The following is a 20139-nucleotide window of genomic DNA, read 5'->3' on the forward strand; positions in this document are numbered from 1 at the left end:
TGTATCTATTTTTTTTTTTTCTTCTGTTACCTGTGCTTTGGGCATCGTGGGTAAGAAACCACTGCTCTACCCGAAGTCCGGAAGATTTACCCGTCTGTTTCCGTTTTCCTGGTTTTAGCCCTTCCATGTGGGTCTTCGATCCGTGTTGAGTTAACCCCTGTGTATGGTCTGACTTTATTCTCGTGCACGTGGATAAATAATATCCCGTATTATTTATTTACTTGCTTGATGATTGCTTTAAGTGAATACACTTTATCGCCTCACCTAGGCAGTAACATGCCTCAGATCCCCAGGTTTGACGAGTTGGCCACTTCAAAAAAAAAAAAAACAAAAACCCACCGTGTGTTCAAAGTAAACAGCAACCATGAACCTGTTTCCTCGCTGACCCGTGCAGCTCGGTCACGTGGTCGTGCGCGCCACCACGGAGACGGTGCTGACGCTGACGCACACGGGGGCGAAGGGCCGTGCAACAGGGGCTGACGGAGCAGGGGTTGTGACCCCATCCCCCCTACCCCCCGGCAGAAGTGACGCTTGGCCTTGAAACTGACCCGTCTGCCAGCCCTTGGCTTTAGGAGAAGGGGGCGGGGCCTGGCAGCGGGCGCCAGGGGGAGGGAACGGCCTGCGCCGAGGTCCAGAGGAAAGCAGGATCAGGACACCTGCTGGACAGAGACGGGGACGGGGAGACACAGAGACACGGAGAGACGTAGAGAGAGGGAGAGAGCCCCACGCGCGCAGGCACACGCACAGAGCCAGCGACACCCAGAGCTTCCCGCAAAATCAGGCAGACGAAGAAGCACCTCCACTGACTGGGCTCCGTTTCTGTGCCAGCCCTGGTGAGGCTTCCCCCCGCTCTGTGGGCTTCTCCTGGCAGCCATGCCCAGCAGGGAACTACTCTCCTTGCCGGAGGAGGCTCGAGCTCATTCCAGGGCTCAGCCAGGGAGGGTGGAGAAGCCAAGACAGCTGTGGGAGAGGAGGCGCGTGGGAGGGGCCAGCACGGGACTGGGGCGGAGCTGGGGTCAGGATGCGGTCCAGAGGAGCGGGCTACGTGGCCTTGGCTTCTCCCCAGCCTGGACCCCACAGGAATGTCCAGCCCTGACACCCCAGACCCCCTGCTACCCTCGTTACCATATGCTTTTCAGCTTCAGCTGGTCTTTATGCATTCTGAACAAGCCAAGGCCAGTGTTATCACCCAAAGTTGAGGTGGTCATCGTTTCTTTATGGAGCTGATACCTAAAAATATCCCGTCCTCAGACCAGAGGCATGGAACACATTCCTGGTTCCACACAGCTGGGGTGTTCCTCTCCAGCTAGTACAGTGGGATGTTCAATAGGAATTCAGAAGGGGAAAAAAAAATCTTCTGAGGTCAAATACACTCTGCAAACAAACTTTTGCTAGACAAAGACAGGTTTTCTTTCCTGCAGAACTTGTCAGAGCCGGTGATACGCTAATGCGCGCTGTGTGGGGGGTGGGGGGGGGTGGGAGAAGGGTGTTGGCATTAGGGAAGCGTATGTGCTGACCAGTAGGCTTAAGCACAGGACCTCTCTTTGCCAGGGACTGTCTCTGGGGTCTAGTGTCCCCAGGAGGAAGAGTCACCAATGCCAACAGGTGCCTGCCCATGTCCCTGTGCCTTTCTGGGAGCAGAGCCCATGGTGGGCCCACGGTGTGTACTGGACTGTGGTTTGGAGCTCCGGAGAAAGAGCGAACAGGCTTCTTCAGGCTGCGTGTGTTCAGCTCTGAGCTGCAGTAGAATCTCGACAGGGTCAGGGCCCAGGCTGTGCGGGGGAGCAGGAGTTGAAAGAATATAAGCTTGGGGCACCCGGGTGGCTCAGCCGGTTGTGTCCAACTCCTGACTTCAGCTCAGGTCATGATCCCAGGGTCTCGAGCTCGAACCCCGCGTCGGGCTCTGTGCTGACGGCTAAGAGCCTGGAGCCTGCTTCCGATTCTGCGTCTCCCTCTCTCTCTGCCCCTCCCCTGCTCACACTCTGTCTCTCTCAAGAATAAACATTATAAATAAATAAATAAATAAATAAATAAATAAATAAATAAATAAAATAAAATAAAAGAATACAGCCTTCAGACCTGCTAACACCAGGGACAGCGCCTTTGTCTGCATCAGAATTCTTTTTTTTTTTTAATGTTTATTTATTTTTGAGAGAGAAAGAGAGACAGAACCCAAGGAGGGGAGAGGCAGAGAGGGAGGGAGACACAGAATCCGAAACAGGCTCCAGGCTCTGAGCTGTCAGCACAGAGCCCGACGCGGGGCTCGAACTCACGAACTGTGAGATCGTGAGCTGAGCCGACAGACCCACTCAGGCGCCCCTGTCCTTGGACCCGAGACTTGAGTCACAAACAACGGGAGGTAGGGGACTGGGAACAGGGTTTCCCAAACAGCCCCCCTGAGACCTGAAGGACCCACTTCTCCCCCAGAGGAAGGGCCTGTGTGAGCTCAGCAACCAGCCCCTCCCCACCCCTGACTGCCCGGTTTAAACTAACGTTTGTCATCTGCTTATAGATGTAATACCTGCTCACGATAGTGTAGAAACGTGCCAAGTGACAGAGAAGAAAATAGAAACCATTCATCATCCCATCCCCTCCCGACCTGGGACAACCACAGTGATGCCCAGGTGCCCTTTCTGTCGGTGGTTTGGGTGTGGATAGATGTACTTTGAGTGTAACCGGAGGCTGCGTGTGTCAGTCCTCCTGGGCCGCCGTAACCGAACCCCACAGACTGGCTGGGTTACACAACGGACACTCGCTTTCCGGACAGTTTTGGAGGCTCGAGGCCCATGATTCGGGCGCAGGCAGGGTTGATTTCTGGTGAGGCCCCACTTCCTGGCTCAGACGACCGACTGCTCAGGTGTCCTCACTCGGTGGGGAGAGAGCTCTGGTGTCCTTCCTCCCTGGAGGCCCCCAGGGCCCCACCCTTATGACTTCATTTAACCTTAATTACTCCCTCAAGGCCCCGTGTCCACACATGGTCGCACGAATGGCTAGGCCTTCAACATGTGGATTTAGGGGACACAGTCAGCTTATAACTCTTCTCACGTACAGCTCAGTAACCTGCTTGTTTCCGACCCACGTCCTACCCCATATTCGCCTGTGGGACTCTGGAGTTGAGTATCTCTGAGTTCCAGTCGCAGGCATATCTTTGGGCAGCCTGTGACTCTGGGCGAGATACTTAACCTCTCCGGGCCTCCTTTTCCTGGTCCGTAAAATGAAGGTGACAGTGGGGCCAACTCCTGTGGTCATTAAAGCCTTGGATGAGATGCGGTCTGGCCCACGGTACGTGCTCTGTGAGCGTGGTCTTTTCATTTGTGTTAGGAACATTCCCCACGGTTTGAAATAGCCTTTAATGACACATGTAATATAACATTGTATTAATAGCATCTCCTCTTTGTCTCACAAACTCTTGATCCGCCTTCAGGCCTCAGCTTAAAACCCTTCTTCCTGGAAGCCCATCCTCCTCCCCCAAGTGAAGTTAGGACCCCCTCCCGCCATGATACCCCCTCCTGGGTATGATGCTTGGGCCCCGATAACCATTGCCATTAAAGATTTGCACGATTACCGTTGTTAAATTCATCGACTTGGGGTTTTAGAGCAGTTTTAGGCTTACGGAAAATTGAGCCTGTGGTGGAAAGAGTTCCAAATACCCCCTGTCTCCCTGTACACAGCACCCCCCCCCATACACCATGTGCAACAGCTTTTTTTTGTTACATGTGTTGCATTTGTTACAGCGGATGAGCAGTGGTGCCTTGTTATTATTATTAACCAGAGCCGCAGGTTTACATCAGGGCTCAGTCTCAGTGTCATTATCAGCACTGTGGGTTTGGACAAATGCCCAGTGTCCTGCATCCACCATGACAGTGCCACACAGAACGGCTTCACTGCCCTGAAATTCCCCCCTCCCCCATCACTGATGTGTCAATCATTGCCCTCCTAGACTCTATACTCCACCGGGGCAGGGACCCCACCCGCTTTGTTGACCATTCCGTTCTCTGTTCCCAGCCCAGAGCCTGGCACGTAACAGGGACCCTATATATACATATGTTATTTTGCACATTTTAATAAAAACAGGATTCTGCTACACGCAGCATTCTGCAATTTGCTTTTTACACGCATTGACAATACTCCTTGGAAATCTTCCCGTATCAGAATCTAGAGCACTCTTGCTTCCTTTGTGTCACGCAGGATTTGCAGCATGCATGCGAAACTAACACCGCCATATACCTGTCACCCAGCGTTGGCAGTTAGCAACTCGTGGCCTCTCTGGTTTCATCGGTGTCTCCGGCCACGTGCCTGCTTTCCGTGCTATTCCGAAGCAAATCCCAGACACCAGATAATTTCATCTGTAAAGACTTCGGCTTGTGTCTCGAAAAGATAAGGACTTTACAGAACTAGAACCCCAACACCATGGCCGCGCCTAATCAACGTTAATTTCAGATCGTCAGATACAGTCTTCAAATTTCCAGCTGTCTCGTGAACAGACATAGTATTTGCTTGTTTGAGTTTAGAGGTTGTTTGAACCAAGATTCAGATGAGGTCCTCGCCCTGCCTTCGGTTGATGACTTTGAGGCCTCTCTTGGTCTAGGTCCCTCCCCCCCCCCCATCAAGTTTTGCCCCTTGTAGTTCATCCGGTAATGAACCTGGCTCGTCACTTCCGGAGTCCCCTCTGTCCGGATTTGGCTGACTGCGTCCCGCTGGTGTTCCTTAGTGTGTTTCTCTGTCCTTGGTAGTTGCTGCAAATTCATAGCCGGCTTGATCAGCTGGCTTGATCAGATTCGAGCTCCGTTTGTTTGGCTGAGATCGCTTTCGGGGTCCCGTGTGTCCTTCCCTTGGGAAGCCTCGTCCCGCTGGCCGTCTCTTGTGAGGTTGCGGGCTGCGGACGCTCAGAGCCCAGAGCCCAGAGCCGTGCATGGAGTGAGGGCTGCTCCACGGTGGCCTTCTACTCCTACTTTCTTCTCCCGTTGCTAGCTGGGATGCTTCTATAAAAAGAAACATCCCCTCATCCCACATTTGGTTACCCGGAGGTACAGTTTACACAGGACAGACAGGACATGCCTGACTCCCTCCCTTTATTTACCGGATTTCAGAATAATGAGTTGCCTATAAATATTTGAATGAACGAATGAATAATACATGTGTGGATGAACCGACCGGGGGGTTGGGGAGCGGGGGTTCTCTCCATCTGCCCTCAAGGGCGTGGGCAGAGGCGGGGAGCAGGGGTGCAGCCCGGGGCCGGGGTGGGGGGGGGAACCTGGCCTGCGTGGGGAGGGCTGGTGAGCGGCTCTTGCCACCCGCCAACCTGCCTCTGTCACGAGCAAAGATGATGAGGATACAGCGTCTGGGTCAAGGTCGCCACGTGAGCCTGCCCTGAGATGCAGGAAGGCCCTGCAAACACCATCAGCGAGGGGAGCGGACCGGGTTGGGGGGGGGGGCAGCTCTGTCCATCCCGGGAAGGGACTGAAAGGCTGTGCTCCCTGCCGAGCAGGGCGGTGGGGGGGGGGGGGGGCGGATTTTGCGGTCCTGAAGGAGGGTGCTAGCCTCCTGGCCGCGCTCTCCTTTCCCCGGGGCCCTGCCCGCCTGCCCCCGACGTGCACTGACCTCTCTGGCCCTCCGTGTCCCCCCAGGTGCAAGTGCAACCTGCACGCCAGCCTGTGCTCCGTGCGCGAGGGCAGCCTGCAGTGTGAGTGTGAACACAACACCACGGGCCCCGACTGCGGCAAGTGCAAGAGGAACTTCCGCACGCGGTCCTGGCGCGCCGGCTCCTACCTGCCGCTGCCCCACGGCTCTCCCAACGCGTGTACGTAAGGGCCGAGCGGCCACAGCGCCCCCCAGCGGTGCCCCCCACCCGCCCCCAGCCGGCGAGGCTGTGGCCCCTCCCGCCCTTCAACCTGGGGGGGGCCGTGGGTCGCGCACGCACACGTGAGCACACGTGCGCACAGACACGCGAGCGTGCCTGCACGTACACTCGCGCCCCCGCGTCTTCCGCGTTTGCCAGCGTCAGGCCTTGTAAGTAAGACCCGCCTGCCTCCTGCAGGAACCGAACACCCCCCCACCCCCCCACCCCCCCACCCCCGCCTTCTGGGCCCGGCCAGAGGGAAACCCCAGCTGAGCGGCTCGTCCTTCCCCTTCTGGGCCCTGCGGGCTGGGGAGAAGGCACCACAGGGTGTCAGGAGGAGGGTGGTGGAGGCCCCTCCCTCCCTCCTGGCCGTGATTTTCAGCACCGCCCCTCATACCCGGCGTCGTGGGGCGTGTACAACCGGCCACACGGGCACCACACGCTGCGTGGTCACCACGACCCTCAGATTCGCTCCTGGAAGCGGGTCTCCTATTAGCCCATTCTCCAGGGCGGTCCTCTGAGGCCCTGGCCTGAGATCCCTGCAGCCTTCCCGGCCTTCACTCTCTGCACAGTCCTCTCCTCCGGGCTCAGCCTCCCGGGCCGGGAACGTGTTCCTTGGGGCGTGCCCATCCGTGCCTATATCGTGAGCACCCGTCGGGGCACCCCACTCACCAGGGACCCCCAGCATAGTCCATGGCTGTTTTCATGACACGACGAATCCCAGGGAGCCCCCGAGCTGCGGTAGAGACGCTGCACCAGGCACAAACGCACAGCTTCTCGCTCAGCTCTCACGGCTGCCCCGAGGGCGGGATTATTATTACCCCCGTTCTCTAGATGAGCAGACTTGAGGCCCAGCAGCCTTAGTCCAGCAGCAAGCTGTGTGCCAGCCACTGGGCGTCCTGCCCCGGGGCCACCCGCCCACCTGCCCGCCCGGGCGCCCCCGCAGGAGCCCCTCCATTGGTGCCCTCCCTCCGCCAACGTGAAAGATTTATGTGACTTTAGGCTGATCAAAGCTGGAGGCCTCACAGCGAGGCCATGACAGGCATGTCGTGCCTGTGCTGGGCGACAGGCCTTTGAAGGTCTGACTTGCCAGGCACTCACAGCACTCTGGGCCTTCAAAGGCGCCCAGAGCTCTGGGCGCTGACAGCCGCCCCGCCCGGCTCCCTCCCCACCAGGTGCCCGACCCATCTCTTTGTTGGAACCGGTTCTTGAGGCCTTTCTTTAGTGGCTGTCACCTCCCTCTCTGACTGGCAGTCTGCCTCCCTATATCTGTCCTGCTGGCCTCCCCATCCCTGCTCTCTGCCCCACCTCCTCTCCATCCTCCACCTGGAAGGATCTGCCGGAGTCTCCTGACGAGGCACTGACAGTCTCACAGACCTGCTCAGACCTGCAGGCCACCTGCTCTGTCCAGCCAGCAACGGGCACGCACACACACACACACACACACACACACACACACACACGCCAGGCTTTGCCTCTGGACCCTCTCCCCTCCATCCTGCAGGGGCAGGTGAAGCCCCTTGATTTTGGGGAGCTCCTGGAGCTGGTCCCCGCTTCCCCAGAGTCCCACCCCACCCCTGGGGAAAGAGGGGTTTCTTCTGGAATACCCAGGAGCAGAGATGAGGCTGGAGATTCTAGTATCCTCAGCCTAACGCTGTCCCCGCCCCTGGGACCCCCACCTTCTCTAGGACAACGAGAAGAAAACAGCCCCCAAGACACAGACAGAAACAAGTCACTCCCAGGCTAATTTTGCCCTCACCACCCCCCCCCCCAACGTCTGCATCTCAGTAAATGGCACCAGCACCCAGGGAGCCAAGCTGAAAGTCTGGGGGGTCACCCCTGACTCTGGACCTTCCCCTCCACCACCACCAGCTCTGGCTCCCCATCTCCTCCCTTGCTGCTGCAATAGTGGCCCTCCCCTCAGGGGCCCTCCAGTCCCCTCCCCTCTGCAAGCAAAGGGCGCTCCTCACCAGGGTGCCCCCCTCCCCTCATCACACCTCACCCCCAGGCCCTCAGAATAGAATCCTAGCCCAGCCCGCACGCCCCCCTACAAGGCCCTCTGAGATCAGGGGTCCCCTGATCTGTCCCTGGCTGTCCTGCAGGGCTCACTGGGGGGGGGGGGTCATACCCCACTCCCCACACCACAGCCTCCCCCCTGGAGGGCCTCCCAGGGTTCCAAGGGGCACCCTTGCCCCTGTTCTTTCTTCCGGAACACCTGGTCGGGGGTGGGCGGGGGGAAGCCTGACATCAGCTCCTTCCCTCCGGTGCTGATGATTCTTACCATGGTATCTCCAGACTCCCCGGTCAGACCATGACCTACACCTCCATCACCCCGCCCCCCCGGGGCGTGGACACGCACGGACAGAAGGGCCTCTGCCACTCACAGCCCTGTGGCCTCAGACAGGCTGTTTCACCCGGAGCCCCGTTTCCTGATCCGTGGAATCAGGCCCATCCCAAAGCCCTGTGGGGTTGTGTGGGGACTAAAAGGCCCCCACGGGGGCCGTGCTGGGCACGTGCCTGGCGCATAGCAAGCATTCAGCACATAGCAGCTGCTACGATTATTTTTCAATGAGTCATTCGGCCACGTCCACATGTCCCCAGACGGGAACCCACGCGGTGCTTTCTCCCTGGTGGCCTGTGCCTGGTGGCACCCCCGAAGAAAGGCCCCCACCTGCACGGCAGGACCTGAGAGTCCAAAATCAAAGAAGAGGGTGCGGGTGAAGCCCCCAGTGGAGCGTTTGACACTTACCAGCAGGCGCCCCGGGGTTAAGTCACGGCTCTGAGACTTCATTTCTGCATCTGCAAAATGGGCTAAGGCGGCCCCTCCCTCTCAGGGCTCAGGATGAAGTGGGATCATGGCCTCCAGGTTTCCTTCCCCCAGCCCCGCCATCCCCTCCTGTGCAGGGAGGAGGTGGCCAGAGGCCCGGTGACCCTCCTTCTCTCCCCGCAGGTGCCGCCGCAGGCTCTGCTGTTGGCAGTAAGTACGCTCCGAGCCCGCTGCCCTGGGGACGGCCCCTGGGGCCCGAGCCTCTTTGCGACTCCTGGCAAGAACGGGAGAGAAAAGAAGGGGCTTCCCCGGCCCGTGGCTGCCGGCCTCTCCCCACTTCTAACTGCCCCCCCGCCCCCCGTTCACTTCTCACCTCCACCTGCTCTCTCCCGTCCCCTGTGCTGTGGCCTGCAGCCAGCGCATCTCCCATTTCTTCCCTCGAGCTTCCTGGTTAGTGCTGCTTTGGAAAGGGTCCCCGCAGCCCCTGGGTGAACCGCCCCCTCCCATGTCTCCCTCTCCTGCCGGGCAAGAGTCAGGTGTGGGGGGGGGGGTCCCTTGATCTTGGCCAGTGGCAGAAGTCCCCCGAGCCCCGTGAGGCTGGGACAGGTAAGCTGGGATCCAGCTCGGGCCCGAGGGGGAGGGGGGGAAGGGAGGGGTGGGCGTGAGTGTCGTCCTCACGTCCATCATCAGGCCACCGGCTCTCAAGCCCTCACAGCACCAGGCACCAGCTACGCAGGGTCCTTCCAGGACCTCATTGAATCCTGGCACCCTCCCCCCAGGTGGGTGGCGTGTCTGCTTTTAGAGTTAGCAGGAGAGGACTGGCCGGTGTCGAGTCAGCCACTGGCACACCTCCCGTCTCAGACATGCTTGAGCGGGGCCACAGCCCACCCTGGGCCGTTCCCTGTCACAGAGAAGGTGCCAGAGGAAGCTGGGTTCTGGAGGGGATGCTGGCCGGCTCAGTGAAGCCGGAAGTTGCTGCGTTGCCCCCACCCCCGCCAACCCCCCATCCCCGCCAACCCCCCACGCCCGCCAACCCCCCATCCCCGCCAACCTCCACCCTCTCTTCCCCTTCTCATCTCTTGCCAGGCATCGGTAGGCCCCGGAAGGACCCCATCCCCAAAGCCCCTGTGGCCACCGTGGCCATGAGAGGGGCCCCCAGCACTCTTGCCCTCTCCACATCTGCTGCGCGGGGCCCCGGGGCCCCCAGCACCCCACAGCCCACAGGTGGGTGCCCAGCTACGGCCCAGCTGTCCCGGCCTTTCCCCCACCTCTGTGATGTGCACCTGCTATAGGGGCTTGGCTCTTAGACTAGAGAACACTAGACCCTAGAGCCACGAGAGTGTGGGGCTGAGGGGCCTCCAGGCCGTCCGGGCCCATCTGTTACTGGGCCCCAGCCAGGGGATCTGGGGCTCACTTTAGCCTGGACCCTTCTACCTCCTGCCCCCCAAAGCACAGCTGAGGAGGATCCCCGAGACCAGCATGGCCGAGAGAACGGGGTGACCGAGGAACCGGGGGAGGGGCCTAGTGACATCCAGGCCACACGAAGTGCGCCCAAAGCCTGTCTCCCAGGGGGGCTCCTGCCTCAGTGCTCTGCCCCAGGCGCCGCCATCCCGCACCCTGTTGTGCCCCCGGCACCTCGGCAGCCGACCCCTGGGAGTGCACAGCACAGACTGAGCCAAGAGGACGAGCTTCTCTGATCAGCGAGGCAGGAGGGCACCTCTGGGCCCGGGTTTTTAGTGTAGGGACTGCTGGGCTTTTCTGGGCGGCGGGGGGAGGGGCGGGGGGCAGGGCTAGGCCAGGGCGAGCATCCCACACCGCGTCAACCGGAGCAGCCACTCTTAGGGGTCCGCAGCGACGGACAGGCTCGGAGACACCCGCTCTCTGGTTCGAATTCCCCTCCGAAGTCGGGATTGGTGTGTATTCGAGGCCTGGGGTGCTGGAAATGTCCTGTCCCCGCCCACTGCAAATGCCAGGAGTCCGAAACGATCCATCCTTCCCGGAGGGTGCCAGGAGGACGTAGCCGAGGGAATTCTCCCTGGTCCCGGCTGGGAAGGGGAGCTCGGCAGTGAGCCCCAGCAGAGAGGAGATGGCAGGGGCGCCTCGCTCCTTGGACGGTGCCGTGACCCTTCCTTCCTCTGCGCACGGACCTGCAGAGGAAAAGTCCCCCTTGTTCTTGGGCCATCTGGCTTAGCTCCTCCGTGGGACCCAGAGGGTGACACCCCCCCACTCTTGATTTCTGCCCTTCTCCACGGGGAGGGCGGTATTTGCAGGAGGCAGGGGCTGGTCAGGAGATTCAGGAGTTACAGGGGAGCCTCCTGGCCCAGGGGTCCTCTTTGGGGTGAAGGCCGGGTCCATGCTGGGAATGCCAGGACATAAGCTGGCCGCCTGAGGCTTGTGCTTGATTTTGCAACGTCTGTGATGGGGATACGGAGCAAAATTCGCTATAGTGGGTGCTGTGTCTGCCTGCAAACAGTGGTCTGTCTGGGTGGGGACCGGACACACACACACACACACACACACACGGAGTAACCTTGAACCCATTTTCTGAGCTGCTTCGGATTTGGTGCACGCGGTTCAGGGCAAGCTGCACGGCTGGGAGGTAAAGAGAGGCTCAGATCAGGGCGGCGAGCCAGGCGAGGTGGGTGTGAATCACGAGGGTCCCCGGGACCCAGGTAGTGAGAAGGCGCACTCCTCAAACATTCAGTGGGTCGTGGTCAGCTTTGCGTGGTGACCCCAGTGAGGGCGGCAGGGCGCTTTGGGGCAGGAGGTGGCTCCAGCGTGACAGTCAGTGACCCCAGCAGCCCGTGTCTCGGAGGTCATCGCTCCTCCTAGCAGCTGAAGCCTGTGCCCTCCCTGGGCCCCATGTACGTGGACCCCCACTAATAATGATGGTCCCTCCAGTCGGCGGAGTGTGGACTTCTGGGCCCACAGTTCCGAGGGGATAGGACCGTTAGTTCCTGGTCCCACAGGTGAGGATGTTAAGGCTTGGGAAGAAGCAGGTGGAGTTCATGGCACGTAAACTATACTTCAATAAAGCTGTTTGAGAAGAAAGAAAGAGGCAGCCGCTCAAGGTAATAAATAGGATTACAGAGACGCGCAGGGAGGATTCGAACTCGGGGCTCACCGACTCCAGAGGAGAGATAGCTGCCTCCACGGCCACCCAGCACCACCCCAAACCCCCCCCAGCTGGAGCCACTGCCTGATTCCCAAGGAACAGAAGGGACCTCCATCTGGCCTTGGCACACGACACAGGCCGTGGTGAGACTGTTCTTCCCGCGCACCTGAGCGTGTCCCGGGGAGCCCAGCCAGGGGTCTTTCTTGCCCCCGGCTCCCAGCCCCCAGAAAGGTCCTGAGTCCCCCCACGTGCCTCCCGACAGGTGCTTCAGACTCTTTGACCGGAGTCCGGCTGGGCCCGTGACCTTCTGGCCCAGATGTGGCTCCGTCTTGCCGATGTCTAGCTGTCTGGAGGGCAGAGGCTGTGGGGCAGGAAGAGCTGCTCAGGACCACTAATCCTCGGCCGCAGAGGGTGGTGGGAGAAAGGCTCTAAAGCAAAAAGGCTCCGGGGCTGCTTTTGTTTCGGCTCTAATTAAGCCCTTGCCAATTTGGGTCCTGCAGCCTTCTCTCCTCACTGAGCCCCGTATTAATGTCAATTCGATGCCCAAAGGCTCCCAGCGCCCAGCTGGAAAGTCTCCTGCACTTTTTAGCTGGTAGATTTTCTGTCTCTCCCCACCAGCCGGCATCGTGCGTAATCCCTTTAAGAAGTGGAAAGAATCCGATTTCTCCCCTGTCCCTCTGGGTTTGTCTTTTGAAATTCAGTGCAGAGCCATGCCTTGCCTTCGCCAGCCCTGCCCGCTTCCCCCCGCTTTGGGGCCGCTTAGTCTTGGGGACAGGCACGGCGACCCTGGGGGTTGACTCGCATCGCGGTCCCTGGCGAAAATGGGCCCACGCTGTGGGCTGGGGAGGGCGGGTCAGATGGTGGAGGGGCTCCGGTCCCCGCGTTGGTGTCGGACAGGCAGCCTTCAAAGACCGTTCTGGACGCGTTTGATGACCCCTGCTCCCCTTTACAGCCATCAGCCAGGGACTTTGGCACAGAAAGGTCTGCGCCCAAATACGGGACTGGATCCCTCTCTACCCTCAGTAGGTTCGGGTAGAGAACACAGGGAGGGCAGAAGGGTCGTATAATCAGGTGTCCCGCCGAAGAAAGGACGGCCCAAAGTGTGCAGGTTCTCGGGCTCAGCCCCGCCCCCCTCTTCTCTGGCTTCAGGTCACAGGCTGTAGTAGGTGTAGACGCTGCCTCTCCCGTAGACCTGGACCCAGTTCCACTTGGCCAGTGTAGACCGTGCTGCTTCTGCTAAGGGTCCTATGGGTGTGTGATGACTCCGGGTGCCCCCCAAATCCCCCAGCCCCACCCTGTCGCATAACTGGGCTTCTCCTTTTCTTCCCCCCAAGAGTGGATCAGGCCATCTACAGCTGCCCCCCTCGGGGAGAGCTCCCCCGGGCCCCAGATGCCCTCCAGTGCAGAAGGTATGGGGGCGGGAAAGTTCCTTAGACCGCAGGCCCCTCCCTATGTAGCGGAGTTAGCAGGTGTAGGTGCCGGGAGGCAGGTGGGGGGGGGGAGGCGGGGGCGGCCCTCGGGAGCTGAGGGGAGGGGCCTCGGAGAGCCATCTGCTCACACCCCGGCGTTCACCTTCTTAGAGGGATCCAGTGTGATGCAACCCCTGTTAATCCTACACTCCCCCCATGGGCTTCGGGGCTAAGTGGGGACTCTGCCCTGACCACGGGAATCCTGCCCTGCCACTGTCAGCTACAGGACCCCCCAGGGCAGGGAGGGGAGTTCGGAGAGGGTCAGGCCCTCCTGCAGGAATGGGGTGGCGGCCTCAGACCCAGGGGCTGACTACCGGTGGATGAAGGAAGAGAGCGCATCCCAGGTGGCGGCGGGACCAGCCGGGGCAAAGGCTTGGCGGTGGGATCCCGCCAACGGGGCAGGGGGCGCCGTCGATGGTGTGGATACCAAGCCCAGAGCCTCAGTGTCCCACAGCAGGGGGAGGAGACACGCACAGGCTCGTTTGTAGCCTCGATGGACGTTCACTTGAAGCACACGGGGGCCCTGCCCGACCCTCCAAGTCGGGAGGCCGTTCCCAGCCCAGCTCACCTGCTCCCTGGACGTTAGGTCTGAAAGCCTGTCTGGACAGCAACCCGGGCCCCTCCAGGAGCCGTGAGCGGGGCTCTGAGCGCCCTCTGCTGGCAGGCAGTTCTGGAGCTAGAGCCGCAACCAGTGAGGGTCCCTCCCTGGTGATGGGGCCTCTGGAGCCCTCGCTACCCTGCCCCGGACGGGACCGACGAGGGCACCGCAGACTCCCAGAGGGAAGCGGAGCCGACTTTGCTGCCGGGATAGTGTCGTGCTCACTCACAAAGATGGGGCTGGGCCCCAGGGAGTTGTGATGCGGAAGGCAGGTGCTGTCTGGGTTCATGGCTCGATACACCTGCAGGCAGGGGGGGTCCGTGGATAGGAAAGGACTCGCTGTGGCTGGAGCGGGGGGTGGGGATTGCTTCAGAAAGGGAGATGCCAGAGCCTCGTATGCCAGGTGCACACTCTGGGTTTGATGCCCACGGGAGTTTGGAGAGGAGAGGAGAGAGCTAAGCGATATTCGCAGTCAGAAAATCATTCAGCGTCAGCAAAGCACTTAGCATGCTGTCGGGGGATGCCGGGGCTAGAGAAGTAATTTGGGAGAATTAATCCAGCCGAGTGTGTAAGTGGTCTCCGAAGGGGCACCGGAGGCAGAGGGCTGCTTCTGCGTGGCTCCCGGATGTGCTGTGCCCCCTCAGATCTGAGCAGGTGAACGTGCCCAGGGCCCCGTGGGACCCTCCGTTGCGCTTTCCCTGGGCTCGGACAGCCTGCCCTCGGCAGCTGGACCGTGGCGACGAAAGAGCGTGTTTCTCGTCTCTCCAAGTTGTGGGCACCTTTGCTGCTGCCCCCGCCCCTGCCCCGGCCTCCAGACCTTTCCAGCTCAAGCCCAAATCTGCTGAAGTGGTGCCCATTGAAGAATTCCAAGGTAAGAGGATGGCCCCGGGCTGGATTCAGCCACCTCTCCCCCAACCTGCACTGGAAAACGGTGATACAAGACGGAGGACCCATGGCTGGCTCCGAAACCCCTCCCGGAGTAGCTGGGTCAAGGTGAAACCGAGCCTCTCTTCCCTCAGTCCTCCCTCCCCAAGGGAGCTGGGAGCAGGTATGAGTCAGAAGCACAGTGGGCAGGCACAGGGCAGGCACCGGAGCTTCCAGAAATAGCCTGTCCTGGCTCCCCTGGGAGGTGTAGCCCAGGGGCCCGTCTTGGTCGAAGCAAGAGCTGGAACACAGGGGTCACCGGTGCCACTCCTTGAGACGCTTGGGAGATGGCTCACCTTCTCATTACTCCCGGGGGGACAGGCGGAGGGGGCAGGTCCAGGAGGCCAAAGGTGTGGCAGGCCCACCGCCTCCTCCTGGGCACAGCTCTGAGGCTCGCTTCCCCAAGGTCTCCCATGCCCTTGACCACCAAGACCTCGTCAGTTCCTTCCTCTCCCATCACGAAAGGGAGGTTCGGTCCTCCAGAGATGCACAGATGGTGTTTCAGGAGGGCGGCCAGCGTCTTGCCCGTTCAAGGGCAGTCACACTGGCTTTCCTGTTCGAGGGGGTGCTGAGCCCCTTAGGAGGGACACCAAGGGATAGCTGCCTTCTTGGGACGGGGAGCCATCTCCGATTCCCATGCCTTCGGGATGCCTTGCCCGGCAGTCTTGGGACTCGCCCAGTCCCTGGAGCAGGGGGAGGACTGGGAGAAACAGCAGGATGGCACAGAGGTGGCTGTCCTCGGTGTGGGTGGGACCGTGTACCTGCAGTAAGAGTCCAAAGCCAGGCCAAGACTATCAGGGGGGCGGAAAGAGACGCCCGGGGAACATACCCTAAGATGTACCCATTCTCAGGGGGCTGTGCGAGAGGAGGCCCTCTGATGCCAATCACGTTTGCAGAACAGCTCAGGCTAATAATAAAAGGTCCGGCAGGTGGGCGTTTTCCGTCCAGTGATCTTCCAAAGCAGCATGTGGAGGAAGCTCCTGGCCCATTCCATCTCGCCCCGGAACCCATGCACGCATCTTCCCTTTGCCGAGTCACCCGGGGGGTTGCCGCGCTGAGCGCCGCGCCCCCAGGCACTGTCCTTCCTGCGCTCACGCTGGCTGCGCGACCCACCCTCCCTGCATGAATCATTCCCAGTCGCCCAGGCATCACACGGGCATCCTTCCGAGCCGCTGGCCCTCCCTGAATCCCTGCCCCCCGGGGCCAGGTGGGAACCCGTGGGCTGGGCGAACACACCTCCTGTCTCCTCCCGCGTTGGGACAGGGAAGCGTTGGCGGCCCGCGGCACCTTCCTGCTCCCTGCATGCCCCGGGCTGGTCTGTCCTCGCCCCGTGCCTCAGTTTCCCCCAATACACGGTGCAGGGGGTGGCAGGAAGGCCCGGTCTCCCTTGGCCCACTGACCCGTGGTGTTTCTCACGCTCGGCCGGCCCAGACTGTGAGTGTTACGGCCACTCCAACCGCTGCAGCTACATCGACTTCCTGAACGTGGTGACGTGTGTCAGCTGCAAACACAACACGCGAGGCCAGCACTGCCAGCACTGCCGTCTGGGCTACTATCGCAACGGCTCTGCCGAGCTGGACGACGAGAACGTGTGCATCGGTGAGCCGCTCGGGCCGGGCCGCGGGGCGCGGCGTGGGTGCTGCTGGTGGGGAGGGGCAGGCCGGGCGGGGTCCCGAGACCCCTGTGTCCAAATCCCCCGGGAAGGGGGGGGGGGGCCCACGTCAGCTGGGCGTCTCCAAAGACAGAAGGCTCCAGAATCCGCTCTATGAGGAACCTCCCACAGGCACTGGAGTTGCAGAACCACTAGTTACAAAGACTGGTTCTAGAGCTTGCTATGGGCCTCAGTTTCCCTGCTTGTAAAACGGAGAAGTGGATTAGGTCAAAGGGTTTTTTTTTTATTATTAAGTCCATTTATTTGGAGAGAGAGAGAGAGTCCCAAGCAGGCTCTGCACCATCAGGGCAGAGCCCGATGCAGGGCTCAAACTCACAAACCTGTGAGATCATGACCTGAGCCCAAAATCAAGAGTCAGACGCTTAACCCACTGAGCCACCCAGGAGCCTCCAGATCAAAGGTTTTCAACCCATTTTTCGTGGCTGAAGCTTTTCTTCCAACGAAGTCCTTCTGGTGCTTTTATTTATTTATTTTTTGTAATTTTTTTAATGTTTTTATTTATTTTTGAGACAGAGAGAGACAGAGCATGAGCAGGAGAGGGGGAGACACAGAATCTGTGTCTCCAGGCTCTGAGGCTGTCAGCACAGAGTCTGACGCGGGGCTCGGACTCACAGGCCGTGAGATCATGACCTGAGCTGAAGTCGGACGCTTAACCGACTGCGCCACCCAGGCGCCCCCCAGTGCTTCATAAGCAGAGGCCCAGCTTTTAAGACCCAGGGGGCACTCCATCTGCTCTCTTCACACTCTGCTCCAGGACTGGTTTGGCGGTAGAGAAGCAATCTGTGGGGGCCCTGGGCCCGGGCACAGGCAGGCCATCCCAAAAGGCCAGACCCAAGGCCCCAGCCAGCGCCCAGCAGCCTGGAAGGGCTGCCCACCACCCCTGCCTCTGTCTCCACTGGAGGCCGGTGCTCGGTCCTCGGGGGCCCAGCCCCCTTGGCATCCCGCTGCCCATCCTCCGCCCACCGGGTCAGCTCTGGCTTCACAGAGGAGGGGCTGCCCGCAGGGCTGGAGCGGTCAGTCTGAATTACGGCATTGGCCTTCAGATAATTCCATCGACTCTAAAGTGACCCAAATGGAATCGTGCTGCTGATGGCACACTGGCCAGCTGTAGGGACAGGGTGGGGCTTCCCGATCCTAGTCGAGGCATTCCCTGCCTCCCAGATACATTCCTCTCTCCTTGCCTCTCTCTGCCTCCTCTGCTTCAAGGATTCCCAGAGTGGGGACCTTTGCCCCCTCCCACAGAGCAGAGGCCCGCCAAGCAACCAACAGGGAAGGGGCTGAGGGAGGCTGGAGGCCTCCGCCCACCCTGTGTGCTCCCTGCTCCCCCAGTAGCCCCTCGACCCGGATGCCCTGTCCTGATGAGGCTCCTCCCACCTGTCATGGATCTTAAAGCCCTTTGGATCTGGGAAGGTTCGGCGCTCCCTCCAATTACACAGAGGCCCAGAGAGGGGTTGGGGCTGCCCCCGGGGCCAGGGGGAGGGAGTGGCTAATGGATGCTACCGCCTTCCCTCGAGATCTGGCCCGTCGGGCAGCCGTGGGCGCACGTGGACACGGTGTGGGGTGCATCACCGGGGAAGGGCCGGGGGCAGGCTGGAGGGATGCGGGGCCGGGCGGGGTGGGGGTCGGTGCGGAGGACGCCCACAGCTCGCCCTGACCGCACGCCGTGCCCGTGTCCGTCCAGAGTGTAACTGCAACCAGATCGGCTCCGTGCACGACCGGTGCAACGAGACCGGCTTCTGCGAGTGCCGCGAGGGCGCAGCGGGACCCAAGTGCGACGACTGCCTCCCGACGCACTATTGGCGCCAGGGCTGCTACCGTGAGTGTGCGCCCGGCGGGCGGGGCTTGCGGTCGGGGGGCGGGGCCACGGGCGTCGGGGCGGGGCTTGGGCTGGGGGCGGGGCGGGGCCCGGGGCGGAGGCCGAGGCCTGAGGCGACCGGGGAATGGAGCCGGTGCCAGGTGGGAACCGGGAGGCGGCCGATCTGGGGGCCGGTTGAGCGGGGAGTCGGAGGCAGAGGCGGAGTTGGCGGTTGGTGGGACTTGGCTGACGAGGACGGGTTTGCGGAGCGGGAGGGCGGGAAGCTGTCCGAGCAAGCGGTGGCCTGGCGAGACCGAAAGGACAGTGGGCGCTAGCCTGGGAAGGATGATGCAAGGGCGCTCCTGGCACAGGGAAAGGCAGGGGCAAAGCTCTGGAGGAGAGAGAGCAGGTGCGTCGCAAGGCCAGTAGGCGGGGAGAGCCGAGGGCAGTGGCGGGAAGGAGACGGGGGCCAGCTCTCGCCTGGCCCCCGTCACCATCCACGCTGGGGCGTTTCTCACCAAGGGCGCCCTGGGCCTCCAACACCCCCCCGGCCCGTCCCAGTCGCAGAAGCTCCACCGAGGGGGGCGGGGGTGGACCGGGCCACCGCCCGCGTTAACCGCCCCTCCGCCCTGCAGCCAACGTGTGTGACGATGACCAGCTGCTCTGCCAGAACGGCGGCACCTGCCTGCAGAACCAGCGCTGCGCCTGCCCGCGCGGCTACACCGGCGTGCGCTGCGAGCAGCCCCGCTGCGACCCCGCCGCGGAGGACGGCGGCCTGGACTGCGACCGCGCGCCCGGGACCGCCCCGCGCCCCGCCACCCTGCTCGGCTGCCTGCTGCTGCTGGGGCTGGCCGCCCGCCTGGGCTGCTGAGCCCGGCCCGGAGGGGACCCTGCGCCCGGGGGGCGGCCCTGGGGGGCTCGAGGGCCCCGGGGGCCGGCGCCCGAGGCCGGGCGGCGAGAAGGGTGCGGCCCGAGCTGCTCCCAGGTGCTACACAGCAGAGCCCTCCCGCCTGCTCCCGCCGCGGTCAGTGGCACCTGCCCCCGGCCCGGCACTGCCCTCCGCCGCCGCAGGGGGCGCTGTGGGGGCTCTGGCCCCAGCCGCCTGCGATTTGGGTCTTAGGTTTTCTTTTGTATCACCCGCCGCCCCCCACCCTTTTTTTTTTTTTTTTTTTTTTTTTTTGGCTGGTGGTGAGACAGCGGGTGGGGAGAAATTCTCACCTCAACACCTCCAGGTCTGCCTCCCAACACACACACACGCGCGCACACACACACACACACACACACATATGCGACTGTTGCAGACACCCCCTGCGCCTGTCCCTGGCTTACCATAGGCCAGCGGACCCCGAACTCCTGTTGCCTACAACTCTTCTTTCTTTGTTTTCCTTTGCAACCCACCAGACTCCGTGAGGCCTGGTGACCAAGGAACTCACCGTCTGGGGGAGGGAGTTAGGAAGGAGGGTTGGGAAGGCTGGAAACTTGGTTTTGTAGAGAACTATTTTTGTTTGTATTCACCGGCCCCTCTCAGGAGGACACGAGCCGGAACAGGTGGTTGATGGTGTATAATCCGCCAGAGTAAAGAGTCTGCTCACTGCTGCCTCCGGGAGCTGTTTTCTTTCTGTGTTCGTGTCCGCTCAGCAGGGTTCCGAGTTTAAAGAGGAGCCCAAAATAGCCGTGGCGAAACTCTTCCCCCAGCTTCCGGGCCCTTCCGTGAATGACAACGGTCAGCCCTGCTCCCTGTGGGTGTGGATAGCGGAGCTCCATTGGCCAGGAGCGACCCACGTGTTAGGGGCTCCCCCAGATGGTTGTCTTCCTCCTTTCCCTTAAAAAAAGAAAAAGGCCAAAGTTTATTGGCACTTTTCCCCAGCTGTCCTTGAATTCAAAAGCACGTGGTGGACATTGATGTCCTGAGAAGTCAAAGTGAAGTGACGTGGTACATTCTACGAGCTTGACTCCCATG

The 20139-nt window shown here is 61.1% G+C and overlaps 1 protein-coding gene across 10 annotated transcripts in view; it reads left to right on the top strand.

Moving 5' to 3' along the window:
- The window catches only part of NTNG2 (netrin G2), a 67151-nt gene extending 47375 nt beyond the window's left edge, over nucleotides 1-19776 (top strand). For 5 of the 10 annotated variants that reach the window (XM_043567221.1, XM_043567222.1, XM_043567223.1 and 2 more), the window contains 8 exons: nucleotides 5628-5800; nucleotides 8790-8816; nucleotides 9693-9830; nucleotides 13056-13130; nucleotides 14558-14659; nucleotides 16144-16311; nucleotides 18066-18200; nucleotides 18815-19776. In XM_043567221.1, coding sequence (XP_043423156.1) covers nucleotides 5628-5800; nucleotides 8790-8816; nucleotides 9693-9830; nucleotides 13056-13130; nucleotides 14558-14659; nucleotides 16144-16311; nucleotides 18066-18200; nucleotides 18815-19050 — 1054 coding nt within the window. In that variant the 3' untranslated portion in view covers nucleotides 19051-19776. Of the gene's footprint in view, nucleotides 1-5627; nucleotides 5801-8789; nucleotides 8817-9692; nucleotides 9831-12673; nucleotides 12744-13055; nucleotides 13131-14557; nucleotides 15886-16143; nucleotides 16312-18065; nucleotides 18201-18814 lie in introns of those variants that run through there. The other 5 variants (XM_043567224.1, XM_043567225.1, XM_043567231.1 and 2 more) reach the window with 5 other exon arrangements.
- Nucleotides 19777-20139: the final 363 nt, after the last annotated feature.

The sequence above is a fragment of the Prionailurus bengalensis genome, chromosome D4 (assembly GCF_016509475.1).
Source record: "Prionailurus bengalensis isolate Pbe53 chromosome D4, Fcat_Pben_1.1_paternal_pri, whole genome shotgun sequence".
Classification (NCBI taxonomy): Eukaryota; Metazoa; Chordata; class Mammalia; order Carnivora; family Felidae; genus Prionailurus; species Prionailurus bengalensis.